This window comes from Schistocerca americana, chromosome 9 (assembly GCF_021461395.2).
Source record: "Schistocerca americana isolate TAMUIC-IGC-003095 chromosome 9, iqSchAmer2.1, whole genome shotgun sequence".
NCBI lineage: Eukaryota > Metazoa > Arthropoda > Insecta > Orthoptera > Acrididae > Schistocerca > Schistocerca americana.
Window position 1 is genome coordinate 69,063,273 of NC_060127.1, and position 15,328 is coordinate 69,078,600.

General features: G+C 42.2%; 1 protein-coding gene across 1 annotated transcript in view; it reads right to left on the reverse strand.

Moving 5' to 3' along the window:
* Positions 1-1,177: 1,177 nt before the first annotated feature.
* The window catches only part of LOC124550654 (golgin subfamily A member 6-like protein 22), a 105,401-nt gene continuing 91,250 nt past the window's right edge, over positions 1,178-15,328 (reverse strand). Inside the window, exons 11-12 of the mRNA XM_047125378.1 lie at positions 14,018-14,299; positions 1,178-1,276 (exon numbers count right to left, since the gene is read on the reverse strand). Of these exons, the coding sequence (XP_046981334.1) occupies positions 1,178-1,276; positions 14,018-14,299 (381 nt within the window). The remainder of the gene's footprint in view (positions 1,277-14,017; positions 14,300-15,328) is intronic.

A 15,328-nucleotide genomic window follows, 5' to 3' on the forward strand; every position in this document is an offset into this window, starting at 1 on the left:
TCCACGCTCTGTTATCTCCATGCTACAGCCGCTTCTTCGACTTTAGGGTAGTGTGCTCTTTCAGCAGGACAATGCACGTCCACATATAGCGTACTATGGCCAGCGAGATCAAAAGATCTCTCGCCATTTGAACAGGTGTGGGAAATAATGAAGTGGGAAATAGGGTCTGCAGGAACCGTTGGTGAACTGCAGCAAAAGGTGTAAGGTTGTTGGGACAGTTTATCACAGTATTCTAAGCGGTACCTTTACGACCATTTGCTTGTGAATATACATGCCTTCATTGTCGCCAGAGCGGTCCACAGTGTATTAATGCGGCAGCTTCAGCGCCATTTACTGTGACATGTGCGTTGCATTTGATCTGAATTTTCGCCATATGTGGAACCGAAACGTGTACGGTAAATAGCAGAGATGGGTAGATGGCATAGCTTATGAGAGGGTGCCGAATCGAAACGAGGAGAAATGAAATTTACAGCACGATCTGACTAAAAGAAGGGATCGGTTATTACGACAACTCCTGAGGGGTCAGGGAGTCATCGATTTGGTTATGGAGGAAGACTTAGGCTTAGAGTGCAGTACTAGGGTTCTAGTGGATATGAACTAAGCAGGACAGAAGGGACTTGCATAGGATACACTGGTGTTCAGGATTCTCTCAAAGCAGTATTTGGACTGAAGGCTATGATAATCACTAGTCCTTAACTACGAATTAGGTCGTCACAATGTCATGGCAAAAATATATACACAGCACACACGCACACGCACACACACACACACACACACACACACACACACACACACACACACAAACGCGCGTACACGCAATTTGATGAACATCAAGAAACTTGGAGTACTTATGTTGACTACATTTAAATTATAATATTGTGGTCCTCACCAAAACATTCATGTCGCTTACTTTTCAATGGAGGTGATTAGCGTTCTCTTCAGAGAATTACAGACTTAGATAGTGTGAATAGTAGGAACGCATCACATTGGTCTCCAAGGAAGATGTTAAAACATGTAATTGGCCTGGGCCTGAATAAACGCCGTGTGCATCTTACGCTATTCAGATATCTACTAAAGATCTCACATCAGAATGAATATGGTATGTGGAATAATAACTGACTAATTTTATTTGTCACATTCACGAGTGAGTGTTTACAGAAGGCGCTATGGCCGCTTCTCAGACGAAGATGGCGCCGTCGTCTTCCTTGTTGTCGCCGTCTGTCCGACCGGGCACGTAGCTGATTGGACGCATGATCCCCGGTGGTGCTGGAGGTGCCTGAAAACGAAAGCATACGTTGAAACCCTTCCTCGGTTGCTATTACTGTTGTTCTTGATGTTGTCTGATGTGGGGCTTTGGTGACAACATGTCCAGATTTTAAGTGGTCTTGAGTGTGTCACTGAATGATTAACCTTTTGTCTATGTTCTTTTAACTGTAAGTCTAGGATAAACAAATAACAAGTGTGCTTAAAACCGTGCGTCCGCTGAATCTCTCCACAGCGGCGAGCCTCGCGTGTATCGCCTTGTGGCGCTCCGAAGGTTGGCAGGACGTACAAGTTTCGCCTGCACGTGTTACGTTGACCTGAAGTGGCTATAATAGTATTGCATGTGCGTTGCACCTGTCAGTTGTGTTATTGTCTAGTTCATGTGTAAGCTGAGTGTAGTGAGAATGAATACCATTGCAGAGAGAGCGTTTTTGGAGATAGAGGTTTTACGTGCAGTAGGCAACTTTACGGAGCATGTGAGGTAACGATTTAGATTCCGTTTCCCCGCTTCGAGGTGACCTCATAGTCACAGTGTAAGTAATTTAACTCGCAAATTCTGGGCAACAGGTTCAGTTCACAATTTTAACAGAACGGAAGATTGACGATATTTCGGACATCACGTTGCAGAGACCAACAAAATCAGTGAGGAGATTACAGCAGGGGCTAAAGTCTCTTCTACGACAGTACATAAGGCCGTAACAAAATGTTCAAATGGCTCTGAGCACTATGGGACTTAACAGCTATGGTCATCAGACCCCTAGAACTACTTAAACCTAACTAACCTATGGACATCACACAACACCCAGTCATCACGAGGCAGATAAAATCCCTGACCCCGCCGGGAATCGAACCCGGGAGCCCGAGCGCGGGAAGCGGGAACGCTACCACACGACCACGAGCTGCAGACGAAGGCCGTAACAAAAGAACAGGGGATGAATCCATATAAAATCACTGCTGTGCAACAATTACATTGTAGAGACCATGTGAAACGAATAGATTATTGTGGTTTCAGCCATTTGTTAACCTTGATGTTTTAGATCGAAACTTTTTCACTGATAAGACTTGGTTTCACCTATCTGCCTACATTAATTCCCAAAATTGACAAATTTGGTCATTAAGAAATCTTTGGAGAGAGAGTAATTACGAAATGTCTCTGGTTCCTGTACTCGCTATATCTGTTTCTACCAGACTATCTTCTATGGGGTGTGACTGTATATCAAAATAAGCCAAAGACAATAGATGAACTGAAGGGAGCGATAATTGATTATCTGCATTATATTGCACGTGAAACATTGGTGAAGGTATTCGCAAATATATGTTGACGCATTGAACTATGCCTCCAAGAAAGAGGAAAACGTTTTCAGCACATACAGTGGTGTTGGCGGGTGCAGTGTATTTAAGTGTAATTAATAAAATTAATTTCGTTGTTTTAACTGAAATAACGTTGAAACCATCTCCCAATGTAACTGCAGCCACTAGCAATGAATTCTGTCCCAAAGCTTATGGATTGACGTGACTCCTGGCAACATTATGCACCCCGCAACATTATGCACACTTGGAGCTCGTCACTGCAGAGAGATTTTACGGACGCACAGTACACAGGAACTCGCTATCCTCAAACTATGTTTCCTCATTTATGATTCAGCCTGTATGCAGCGTGTATCATCTATGTGAAAGCTGGTCCAGGTGAAAATATTTCACACACGACCCGCAGTTGGACAATGCGATATATGCATTGTAGCCCACCAGCCCTTCTTGCTACTAACGTCAGGCGACGTGTAGCACACAACTTTCTCCCAGGAGGGTCTGTAGCTTGGCTTCTGAGAGCACCTGTTCTCGGAGTCCTCATTGACGAAATTTCAGGCCAGTCAGACGGGGCTCTTAATCAAATAGTTTCCATTCCATTTGCACTTTTACTAACGAGGATAGTAAATGATACTGAAGTCAATAACAATTATCCCCCTAACGGCTCGTTTGCGGACTCATTTAGACGGAAATTTTTCATTTTACTGTAATAGTTTTTCACACGTGCAATTTTTATATGTATTCATGGTGTCTGTCCTTTCAGACATGTCAAATAGAATGGACACCACACATTTATATAAATGATTCAACTTAACCTCCTTCCGTCTGGATCTACATCTACATGGATTCTCTGCAAATCACATTTAAGTGCCTGGCAGAGCGTTCATCGAACCATTTTCACAATTCTCTGTTATTCCAATCTCGTATAGCACGCGGAAATAACGAACACCTATAGCTTTCCGCACGAGCTCTGATTTTCCTTATTTTATCGTGGTGATCGTTTCTCCCTATGCAGGTCGCTGTCAACAAAATATTTTCGCATTCGGAGGAGAAAGTTTGTGATTGGAATTTCGTGAGAAGATTCCATCGAATCGAAAAACGCCTTTCGTTTAATGATGTCCAGCCCAAATCCTGTATCATTTCTGTGACACTCTCTCCCATATTTCGCGATAATACAAAACGTGCTGCCCTTCTTTGAACTTTTTCGATGTACTCCGTCAGTCCTATCTGGTAAGGATCCCACAACGCGCAGCAGCATTCTAAAAGAGGACGGACAAGCGTAGTGCAGGCAGTCTCCTTAGTATAGCTGGCACATTTTCTAAGTGTCCTTCCAATAAAACGCAGTCTTTGGTTAGCCTTCCCCACAACATTTTCTATGTGTTCCTTCCAGTTTAAGTTGTTCGCAATTGTAATACCTAGGTATTTAATTGAATTTACGGCCTTTATATTTGACTGATTTATCGTGTAACCGAAGTTTAACGAATTTCTTTTAGCACTCATCTGGATGACCTCACACTTTTCGTTGTTTACGGCCAATTGCCAATTTTTGCACCATTCAGATATCGTTTTTAAATCGTTTTGCTGTTTGTTTTGATCTTCTGGTGACTTTATTAGTCTATAAATGACAGCGTCATCTGCAAACAACCTAAGACGGCTTCTCAGATCGTCTCCCAAATCGTTTATATAGATAAGGAACAGCAAAGGGCCTATAACATTACTTTGGGTAAAGCCAGAAATCACCCCTGTTTGACTTTCCGTAAATTATTACGAACTGTGACCTCTCTGACAGGAAATCACAAATCCAGTCACATAACTGAGACGATATTCCATAAGCACGCAATTTCCCTAAAAGCCGCTTGTGTGGTACAGTATCAAAAGCCTTCCGGAAATCCAGAAATACGGAATCCTTCTGAAATCCCTTGTCAATAGCACTCAGCACTTCATGTGAATAAAGAGCTAGTTGTGTTTCACAGGAATGATGTTTTCTAAACCCACGTTGACTGTGTGTCAATAGTCAGTTTTCTTTGAGATAATTCATAATGTTTGAACACAATGTATGTTCCAAAATCCTGCTGCATATCGACGTTAACGATATGGTCCTGTAATTTAGTGGATTACTCCTGCTACCTTTCTTGAATATTGGTGTGACCTGCGCAACTTTCCACTCTTTGGGTACGGATCTTTCGTAGAGCGAACGGTTGTGTATCATTGTTAAGTATGGAGCTAATGCATCAGCATACTCCGAAAGGAACCTAATTGGTATACAGTCTGGACCAGAAGACTTGCTTTTATTATGTGATTTAAGTTGCTTCACTACTCCGAGGATATTTACTTTTACGTTACTCATGTTGGCAGCTGTTCTCGATTCGAATTCTGGAATATTTACATCGTCTTCTTTTGCGAAGGCATTTCGGAAGGCTGTGTTTAGTAACTATGCTTTGGCAGCACTGTTTTCGATAGTATCTCCATTGTTATCGCGGAGAGAAGGCATTCATTGTGTCTTGCTGCTAACATACTTCACATACGACCAGAATCTCTTTGAATTTTCTGCCAGGTTTCGAGACAAAGTTTCGTTGTAGAAACTGTTATAAGTATCTGTGGACAGGTGGTGGTAGGTGGGGACGTGGGTCAGCTGGGAGGTGTGGCGAGATAGTCCGCACGATTGCAATAAACTTTGTGTTCGGGTGGTGCGGTGGTTAATGTAAATGCCTAGTAAGAAAGAAAAAAAATGAATCAAATGGCTCTGAGCACTATGGGACTTAACATCTATAGTCATCAGTCCCCTAGAATTTAGAACTACTTAAACCTAACTAACCTAAGGACATCACACAACACTCAGTCATCACGAGGCAGAGAAAATCCCTGACCCCGCCGGGAATCGAACCCGGGAACCCGGGCGTGGGAAGCGAGAACGCTACCGCACGACCACGAGCAGCGGACAGTAAGATAGAGATCCCGGATTCGAATCCCTGTCTGGCACACGTTTTCAGTCACCACTGCTGATTTTATATGAAGTCCGGATGCAGCTGGCATCAATAGTCCCTTCCCTTTCTTTTCTGTTCTCCTCCTCCTCTTTCAGTTTTCATAATACGTATCATTTTTTGTATACAGACACAGGACGTAACAAAAATCACACTAAAAAACTTTCATAGGTCACAAGCGTGTTTGGGTAATGTGTTTAGTATAGAAACTCATTTTCAGAAATGTTACCATATGAAGCTGATGAAAGAAGGGTCTTTCTTCAATTCACTCTACCACATCTCCAAGGGTGTTGGCATTGTTATGTGTACGAGATGAACATTAATGAAACTGACAAACTGTAGGCACAGATTCCACAGTAGATTGTGCTGGAGAATGAAAGTTCCTATGGCCATGTGCCATGTGTTCCTTGTGTGACTGATACAGCGTAATGTAAACAGCAGAATGGTCCGTATTCATGTTGGGAGTAATCAAAGATGTTTGTGTACAGCCAAGATGCAGCACGGTCCAGATGCAGCATGGCTATACAAATACAGGTACCCTCACAGACATCAACCACATCACACAACATTTTATTCCTTTTTTAAGTGTTCGTGTGATTATGGGCTCGGGCAGTGGACTATGCATACATCAAATCTGGAGGACCGGGTTCCACAGGATATTGAGGCAAACCATAGTACAAGCTCCAGGCAAATCGCCCACCAACGTGGTGTAAGCCAAAGCACGATTATGCTTATCTTGTATGACAACTGCTGTATCCCCATCTCCTGCAATCCCATGGAGGCCCCTTTCAACATATGTTGTGACGTGGACATGACGGAACGCTGTACTGTGTTCCAGGACGATGTGTTGTCGTTCGGGACTGCTACGGTCACCGGTTCGAATCCTGCCTCGGGCATGGATGTGTGTGATGTCCTTAGGTTAGTTAGGTTTAAGTAGTTCTAAGTTCTAGGGGACTGATGACCACAGATGTTAAGTCCCATAGTGCTCAGAGCCATTTGAACCATTTTTGTTGTCGTTGCAAACACACTCTCCATTTCTGGACACATGTTCATTGGACCTTTTTTCTTCCATTTCGAGTCAGAAATCTGTCACTGCAGTTTACCGGTTTCATTAATGTTTACCCTGGATATTGAGTAAACACACTGCCTGACAAAAACATTAAAGAATCCAAGTGACGTGTTCGGCGTTCAACATAACTTTGTGCATGTACTCTCCATCGGTGGGTATGTAAATGATTACTGATTAGAGTTACTAAAGTGCGCTTCACTAAAATCAGTGTGTTCTCTAAATTTAAAGCCAATCCTCAAGCAATAAGAGCTCATTTACTAGAATACAAGCGTTCTGCTTATGATATTAACAGAAACAGGACCACTCTCCACAAAGCAAAATAAAAAGGCAGATTATTAGATATTCTAGAAGAAAGTGAAAAATACACTCACATGACAAACCAACCGGACATCATAATGAACAAACAGAGTTACTTTATAAGATGTATGTACAAAATTTCAACAGTGTTTTAACCGAATAATTTCAGTCGGGAGTCTATGTTCTGAAAGAAAAATTGTCTAATTTGGTGTGATATGTTGGATTATTTTGCAATCTTATATCTTTTGATTATTCTGCCTTCACATGCCTATTATCAAACATTGTAATTTACATAATTATATGAATGCATGTCACAGATATAGACGTATATATTATCTTAGAAATAACAAAATACAGATAATGTAGACTCCTTGGACTGTCAGTTCCATGTTTACTCTATATGACAGATATCAAATGTTAGTGCCTAAAATTTGAAAGCAGTAACATAGATGACAAACGTTGCACTGTATTATAGGACATATTTAAGATCCTGCCGTATTGACAAACAAGCATATCATTGCAATAGAAGTGCATAATGTAAGTAGACTTACATCACAGCTATAAGTGCACAGTTATCATTTCACAGAAATCGATGAACATATAGTTGTTTGTCCCTCTGTATCACAGTTACAAACCTGAAAACCAGTTTTGGCAAATGAAACATTTCTAGTGCAGCTCTTGATGTATAGAAGAGGTCCGTTAATGAATATCTGGAAGTTGTGGATCACTAAACACGCAAGACTGATGAACTCTGGCAGAGCGGTGAAGGAGTATAGAATGACATAAACGTATCAGCACATGAGCTCATTTGAACTTAGCGAACAACTATGTTCCAGCCTTTCCGGCTGCATGAAGTGGCACCTCTGTGTACTGTATGCCCACAAATCACTTACAGATGTAACCATACTAGTACATGGTACGTGCATGACTAATAGAATTTGGTTATTTACGACGGCAATCCAGAAAGTAACAGACGTTTTGGTCTTTGACGGCGTTGGTCGGGTCTACAGCCGCCATCTCGGTGCCGTAACGTTCCCACACTCTCAAGGGGAGGCCACGACGTTTGGAACGCGGATTTACTGCAAACTTCGTACACTCGTAGTAATCCATGAGGACAACAAAATGTGTAAGCAGTTGCGCGTACTTCTCAAGCGTTATTGAGAAAATCGCAAGATAATTTAGGTCTTCAGATATAAACCTGTGCGTGGCCATTTTTACCACGAAGAGCCGGCAGCCGAGTGGTTAGTGTTCAAGCTCTGTAATCGTTGGGTTGCTGGATCGAGTCCCGCTCGTCAGTTTTTTTATTTCTAACACAGCCATTTTCTTTACTATCTATATTACAGTTGATGTAATGGGAAATTACGTGTAATCGGATGAACTTTTATTAAATTTACAATGTTATTTGGCAGTCTACAAATTTTTATTATCACAAATAATATAATACTCATAACTACCGAATAGTAAACGACCAAACGCATAAAGTGAAACTGAAAATGTATGCTTGTCCGTGTCTTCAAAATTGTTCGTGCTGAATCGAAAGAGAACGAGAAATTGCTTCTCATGAAGACGCTATTAAAATACATTCGATACTGCATGACAAATGATCAGCGCCGATTTTTAAGGAAATGCTGCGTTATGCATGGTTTGCTCCATATTATCGGCTGAAACAGAGATTTTTGAAAATGTTAACGAGTTTTGTTTTTCCACGGAAAACCTCAAAAGAGCTTGCGTGTGCGGAAACATAGCATTTATTCAATGCAGCTGGTGCCGTTTACCTTTGTTTTTCATGTTTTCACGAAAAATACCATCCCGCAACTTGTACTCGTAATGTCGAAGGCGACGATTAATTGTACATCTTTCGAAAGCCGTCTGTGCCGGTCAAAACTTGGAGGTAACAAGTCGTTTCGGGCTCCTTCCAGGTATAAGGGATTTCTCAAATCACGGACAAGCATAAATTTTCAGTATCACTTTATGCGTTTGACCGTTTAATAGTCGGTAGTTGTGAATATTATAATATTTGTGATAATAAAAATTTGTAGGCTGCCAAATAACATTGTAAATTTAATAAAAGTTCATCCGATTACACGTATTTTTCCCATGCATCAATTGTAATATAAATAGGAAAGAAAATGGCTGTGTTAGAAATTAAAAAAAAAAAAAAAAAAAAAAAAACCTGACGAGTGGGACTCCATCCAGCGACCCAGCGATTACACTGCTTGAACGCTAACCACTTTTTTTTCCCTTTTTTCTTCTTCGTTGTTGATCGTTGTGTTTGGTCGTTTCGGACGTCACATGGCATGCGGTCAAGTTCGTTTGTTGATCATTCCACTCAGTTTCTTGTTACAGAGGCCAACCATCTCTCTGACCGAACACGCTGAGCTACCGTGCTGGCGTACCACTCGGCTGCCGCCGCTTCCTGGTAAAAATGCCCACTCACTGGTATATATATGACGACCGAAATTATCTTGCGATTTTCTCAATAACGCTTGAGAAAGTACGGCCTACTGCTTACACATTTCGTTGTCCTCGTGGAGTACTACGAGTGTACGAAGTTTGCAGTAAATCCGCGTTCCAAAGGTCGTCGCCTCCCCTTGTCGTACGCAGCCAGCGGTGGTAACGGGTGGACTATGTTTCCGCTACTTTGCTGTTTGTGACGTGTTAAAACGTGCGCTACAATAAAAAATCCCGCCCCTTGTGAGGGGCGTTTTGTGATTAGGCTTTCATTGGCAAAAAACTGCAAAGCAATTGAAATTTATCGCGACGTTTTTGATGTGTACAGAAAAGGAATAATGAGTGAATGTTAAGTGAGAGGCCGAGCGGTTCTAGGCGCTTCAGTCCGGAACCGTGGTGCTCCTACGGTCGCAGGTTCGAATCCTGCCTCGGGCATGGATGTGTGTGATGTCCTTAGGTTAGTTAGGTTTAAATAGTTCCAAGTGTAGGGGACTGATGACCTCAGATTTTAAGTCCCATAGCGCTTACAGCCATTTGAACCATTTGCTAAGTGAGACAATGGGACTTTGATTTTAAAAGTGCCCGTAACGATCTTGACGATGAGGACTGCAGTGGTAGGCCTAGCCTTGTGGCTAGGAACTGGTGACGAAAATCAACGACAAAATTCGAAAAAATCGTCGTTTCACGATTACGGAAACTTCGCAATATTTTATTCAAATTTCACAGGGTTTGGTGCTTGAAATTGTGGCAGAGAAGCTCGGTTACCACAAATTTTGTGCTAGGTCGGTTCCCAAAATCATATTGGAAGAACACAAAAAACAGAGAATGGCTGCAGCGCAGACCTTCTACGAAGATAACGAGAAAAATGGTAACAAAGTTATAGATCGTAACTGGGGACGAGACTTGGCGGAAGCAAGTCAACTACGAAACAAAAAGGCAGTCGATGGAATGGGGACACACAAATTCTCCCGATAAACCAAGGAAGTGTTTGCAATCGCTGTCGGCAAGAAAGATCATGGCTATGTGTTCTGGGACTCTAAGGGAGTGATTCTCGCTGATTTCCTTGAACGAGGCACGACAATTAACTCAGAGAGGTATTCAGAATGAGATTTTTCACTCTAACGCGAAGTGTGCGCTGATATGAATCTTTGTGGCAGATTAAAACTGTGTGCCGGACCGAGGCTCGGACTCGGGACCTTTGCCTTTTGCGGGCAAGTGCTCTGCCAACTGAGCTACCTAAGCACGACTGATGCCCCGTCCTCACAGCTTTACTTCTGCCAGTACCTCGTCTCCAACCTTCCAAACTTTACAGAAGCTCTCCTGCGAGCACCTGCCCGCGAAAGGCAAAGGTCCCGAGTTCGAGTCTCGGTCCGGCACACAGTTTTAATCTGCCAGGAAGTTTCATATCGGCGCACTCTCCGCTGCAGAGTGAAAAATCTCATTCTGGAAACATCCCCCAGGCTGTGGCTAAGCCATGTCTCCGCAATATCCTTTCTTTCAGGAGTGCTAGTCCTGCAAGGTTCGCAGGAGAGTTTCTGTAAAGTTTGGAAGGTAGGAGACGAGGTACTGGCGGAAGTAAAGCTGTGAGGAGAGGGCGTGAGTCGCGCTTGGGTGGTTTTAATCTGCCCAGAAAGTTTCAGAGAGGTATCATCAAACTCTGACAAGTTAAGGCGGGCGATACGAAACAAGCGTCGGGGAGAGCTTAGCCCTTTTTTTTTTTTTTTTTTTTTTTTTTTTTTTTTTTTTTTTTTTTTTTTTTTTTAAGGAGCATGCCACTTCTGCAGATGGTAAGTTGTACTCGAGAGCTCCTACAGGGTTTTGGATGGGAAGTGTCTGATCCTCCACCAAGCAGTTCGGGTTTGGTGCTGAGCGACTACCATCTCTCCGCAGCAATGAAGACATGGCTCGCTACACAACGCTTTGACACTGACGCCGAAAAGCATGCCAGTATAAACCAATGGTTGCAATTGCAGACGGCAGATTTCTGCAGACAGTATTGAAAGACTTGTGCCACGGTATGATAAGCGCCTCACTTTGAATAGCGATTATGTTGAAAGACAGCTCAAAAGAAAGCCATTATAATGTGTCTAATAAAACTGGTTTTCAATACTGTTAATTTTTTTCCCAAAACGACTGTTACTTTCTGGGTAGCCCTCGCACTACCTGAAATGTGACGCAATTTGACGGTTGGTTCTCTGCGTTTCCTCCTTGCCTGTAGCGCGTTCCTTTTGAAATTCCCGCTTCGCGCTCTGCTGTTTCCTTACCCTAGCCAGACGGCGCTGTGGGGTTGCTGCGGCCGGCTGCCTGCCGTGTTTGCGGGAGAGCGTCAGTCTTGAGGAGGGACTCTGCGGGCGTCTGGGAGCGTACAGACCACGCCGTTTTGTTGATGGTTTGGCGTGACTCGCGTCAGGTGTGATGCATCGTTAAAGCCGTGATAGCAGCCAATGTCACTGTCTTGGTCGTAGATGGATCAAAGGGGATGAGGCCTGGTTGTTCACTGGAACTCCTGTCCTACAGATGTCGTCGGACTTAGAGTAAGACGTATTGACCATTCATTTGCGTTATTTGCAAGCAACTTGGCATTCCGGCGTCTACAGTAATTCGGCGAAGATTAGTTGTTTCGGCGGTGTGTAAATGATTGAACAAGGAGCAGTTTATTTAATGTTCACTTTATGCTCGTGTTCTGCGTGTGCTGTTTGCGAGTGTAAACTTGATTCTCAGTTTTGTCTGTTGACTTTGAGCGCATCGTCAAATACTGGATCCAAGTAGTGACTTTCAATTACTTAGCTGGATTCTTCTTTTTCCTCGTCAAGACGCGTGTTAAACGGCAAAATAGACTTGTATATCTTAAATTGGAACCTTATTTGCGTGGTCTCAATAACAGAGCCTAACCTGTTAACTAATTAAGGCTTGTGGTAAACAAAGGTATTTAAGTATGTTGTTTTAAAATATTATCTGAAAAGTGCCAATGATTTATGTTGCGCTAGCTGACCCTGGGGTATGAACGGATGTGTTGGCACGTCTGCCGTGTAAGGGAATCCTGCTAGCTTTGATTACCTTCTGACCAGGTACCTTGCTCGACACTTGTCTTTAAATACGCCGCTAACTTGGTTTGCGTATGTTGTGGCTATTTTAAATTAATCACTGCTCAATAGCCCAACACAGTTTGTCGGCCGTCAGAACCCGTGTATGTGTTATTTATTCCGTTATTTTAGTCAACCTATAAGCATGCTATTCTTAATTTATTACTCTAGGTAGCCATTAAGTTGCCATTTTTGGGCTGTTTGGATGGAGTGCGGGTCCTTTGAGTATAGATTTGTCAACTTCCAATTTATTTTCTTCAGCAATTTTTAATTTTATATATATATATATATATATATATATATATATATATATATATATATATATATATATATATATATATATATATATGTATATATATATATATACGGGCGGAATCGAAATTTTTTATTACTATTGAGCTGTACTTAATGTCATATTGTGAAGAAAGGAACTTATTGGAGGTTAACTGTCGCCGTAAGGTGCTGTGGACGGTGCACTTTCCTGTAATTCGTTTTAATGCTCTAGTCAATGTGTAAACTTGTTAATTATTTTCTCATTACATGGAGTGTGCCTGCCTTGATGTGATAAGTGACTGTTTCATAACCAGTACTTTAACCCTGTAAGTAGGCTGTGTAAGTTTTTATATTGGTAACGCCACGTAGCGCTCTGTATGAAAATCACTGACTGCGCTTTGTGCAGTCTGTGGCTGGTTAGCATTGTTGAAATATTCGCTATTGTAGTGTTGGGCAGTTGGAGGTGAGCTGCCAGCAGTGGTGGATGTGGGGAGAGAGATGGCAGAGTTTTGAGAGCGGATGATCTGGACGTGTGTCCATCAGAGACAGTAAATTTGTAAGACTGGATGTCATGAACTGATATATATATTATAACTTTTGAACACTATTAAGGTAAATACATTGTTTGTTCTTTATCAAAATCTTTCATTTGCTAACTATGCCTATCAGTAATTAGTGACTTCAATAATTAGAATCTTTTATTTAGCTGGCAGTATTGTCGCTCGTTGTATTGCACTAGTTTGAGTAACGAAGATTTTTGTGAGATAAATGATTCATGAAAGGTATAGGTTATTGTTAGTCAGGGCCATTCTTTTGTAGGGATTATTAAAAGTCAGATTGCGTTGCGCTAAAAATATTCTGTGTCAGCTTAAGCACAGTCATTTATAATTTTTCTAAGGGGACGCTTCAACACGCCTACGTGAATATTTATATTTATGGGAGAACTTAAAGTGTGTCCCCCTGTTGAACTTTAACTAATGTGCAGAAAACTGAATCAGCTGTTTATTATTGTTCTAGTGCTATTATCTGTCAAGTATAGCACCCGAAATTTTCTTGGCCTGTTATCAAGCGTTACAATAAATGAAAATTGCAGTGGAGCGTTGCGCTATTTCAGTTGTTCCCGTGATTTCATATCTCCGTATTGGTTAATGTAAACTCATAATATTTAAATGTTTAAATATTGCAGGGAGGTGCGTGTGTCCCACCACCCCTGGCTGGTGTCGCAGTTTCAATGGTCAGAAGGGTAGACTCACCGTGGCCGGCAGCGGCGGGGGCGGCGAGGGTGGCTCCCCGGCGTCCGGCGCCCCGGGGGCGGCCCTCCCGGCGGCCCTCAGGCTGAGGGCGGCGTGTCCGGCGCCGCCCACCAGCTGCCACGTGCCGCGGCCCACGCCCGCCCTCTCCAGGGCCTTCCCAGACTCCTCGCCCTCCGAGGAGCTCGACGACGAGGACGAGGACGTCGACGACTGCTTGTCGTTTTTCTCTTTCTTCTCCTTCTTCTTCTCTTTCTTCTGGTCCGCCTCTTTGGCCTTCTCTCTGTCTTCTTTGGCCACAGGCGGCTTCGGCGGAAGTGGAGGAGGCTGCAAAGATAACAACATTGACACTGAGGTGACAGAAGTCATTTGATAGCGGTATGCTCATATGCAGAGGGTGGTAGTATTACGTACAAGGGCAGTGCACTGGCGAAGCTGTAACTTGTACTTAACTGCATGAAGAATGTAGGTATCACATCAGCCTTAAATGCATGTATTTCAGCGTAACATTTGGAATTGAATGGTTTAGAAAATTCAGGGTGGTTTATGGATAAACTGACATCAACAGATGAATAGAAACCATTTAGTGCATGCATTCCTCTCAATATGCAGATGGGTTATTTGGAAGATCTGAAATGCATTATAGTGAATTTAAAGGAAGAACTCATTTTAGTATCAAGTGGAATTGGGAGCAATGCATACATCCAGGGAGACACCAGTCCTTAAGAGCACAAGATTATGCTTGACAAATTAATTTGAAAAATGCCCCATAGCTCTGTAATCGATGAGGAATGCTTGTAACTTCTGAAAATACTTGATACTGGCATTCAGTTGTCTCTAAATTTCAGATCATGGGATCTATCTGAATATCCTCTATTTCTGAATGCGTATTGACAGCTGGTATTTAATTGCCTCTAAATTTCAGATCATGGGAGCTATTTGAATGTACTCTACTTCTGAATACATATTGACAAACGTGGAGTAGTAAAACGTCAGTTCAATTAGAAACACTTCAAGTTACCACACTCGTACTTCAAACCAATAACAATGCAAATCTGAACCATGATTTGACTGAATTTGATAACTTCATTTTAACAGATTTAAAAGTTTGTTAATTCAGAGCTCTACCCTTATGGCAATTTGCAACAGGATTTGCCGAATAATGTCTACACCATGCTGTTTGATATTCATGCAAGGATCTGTCCAGCGTACTATGTAGGTGTAGGGAATGATGGTGTCTGCTCAGTCCAAAGGAATTTATTAAATTCAACTGTAGTTATAGATTGTTCAAAACAGAATAAAAGTGTGAAGACTGGACTGATTGATGTCCTTATTCAATTCGAAGCCTCTGAAAAG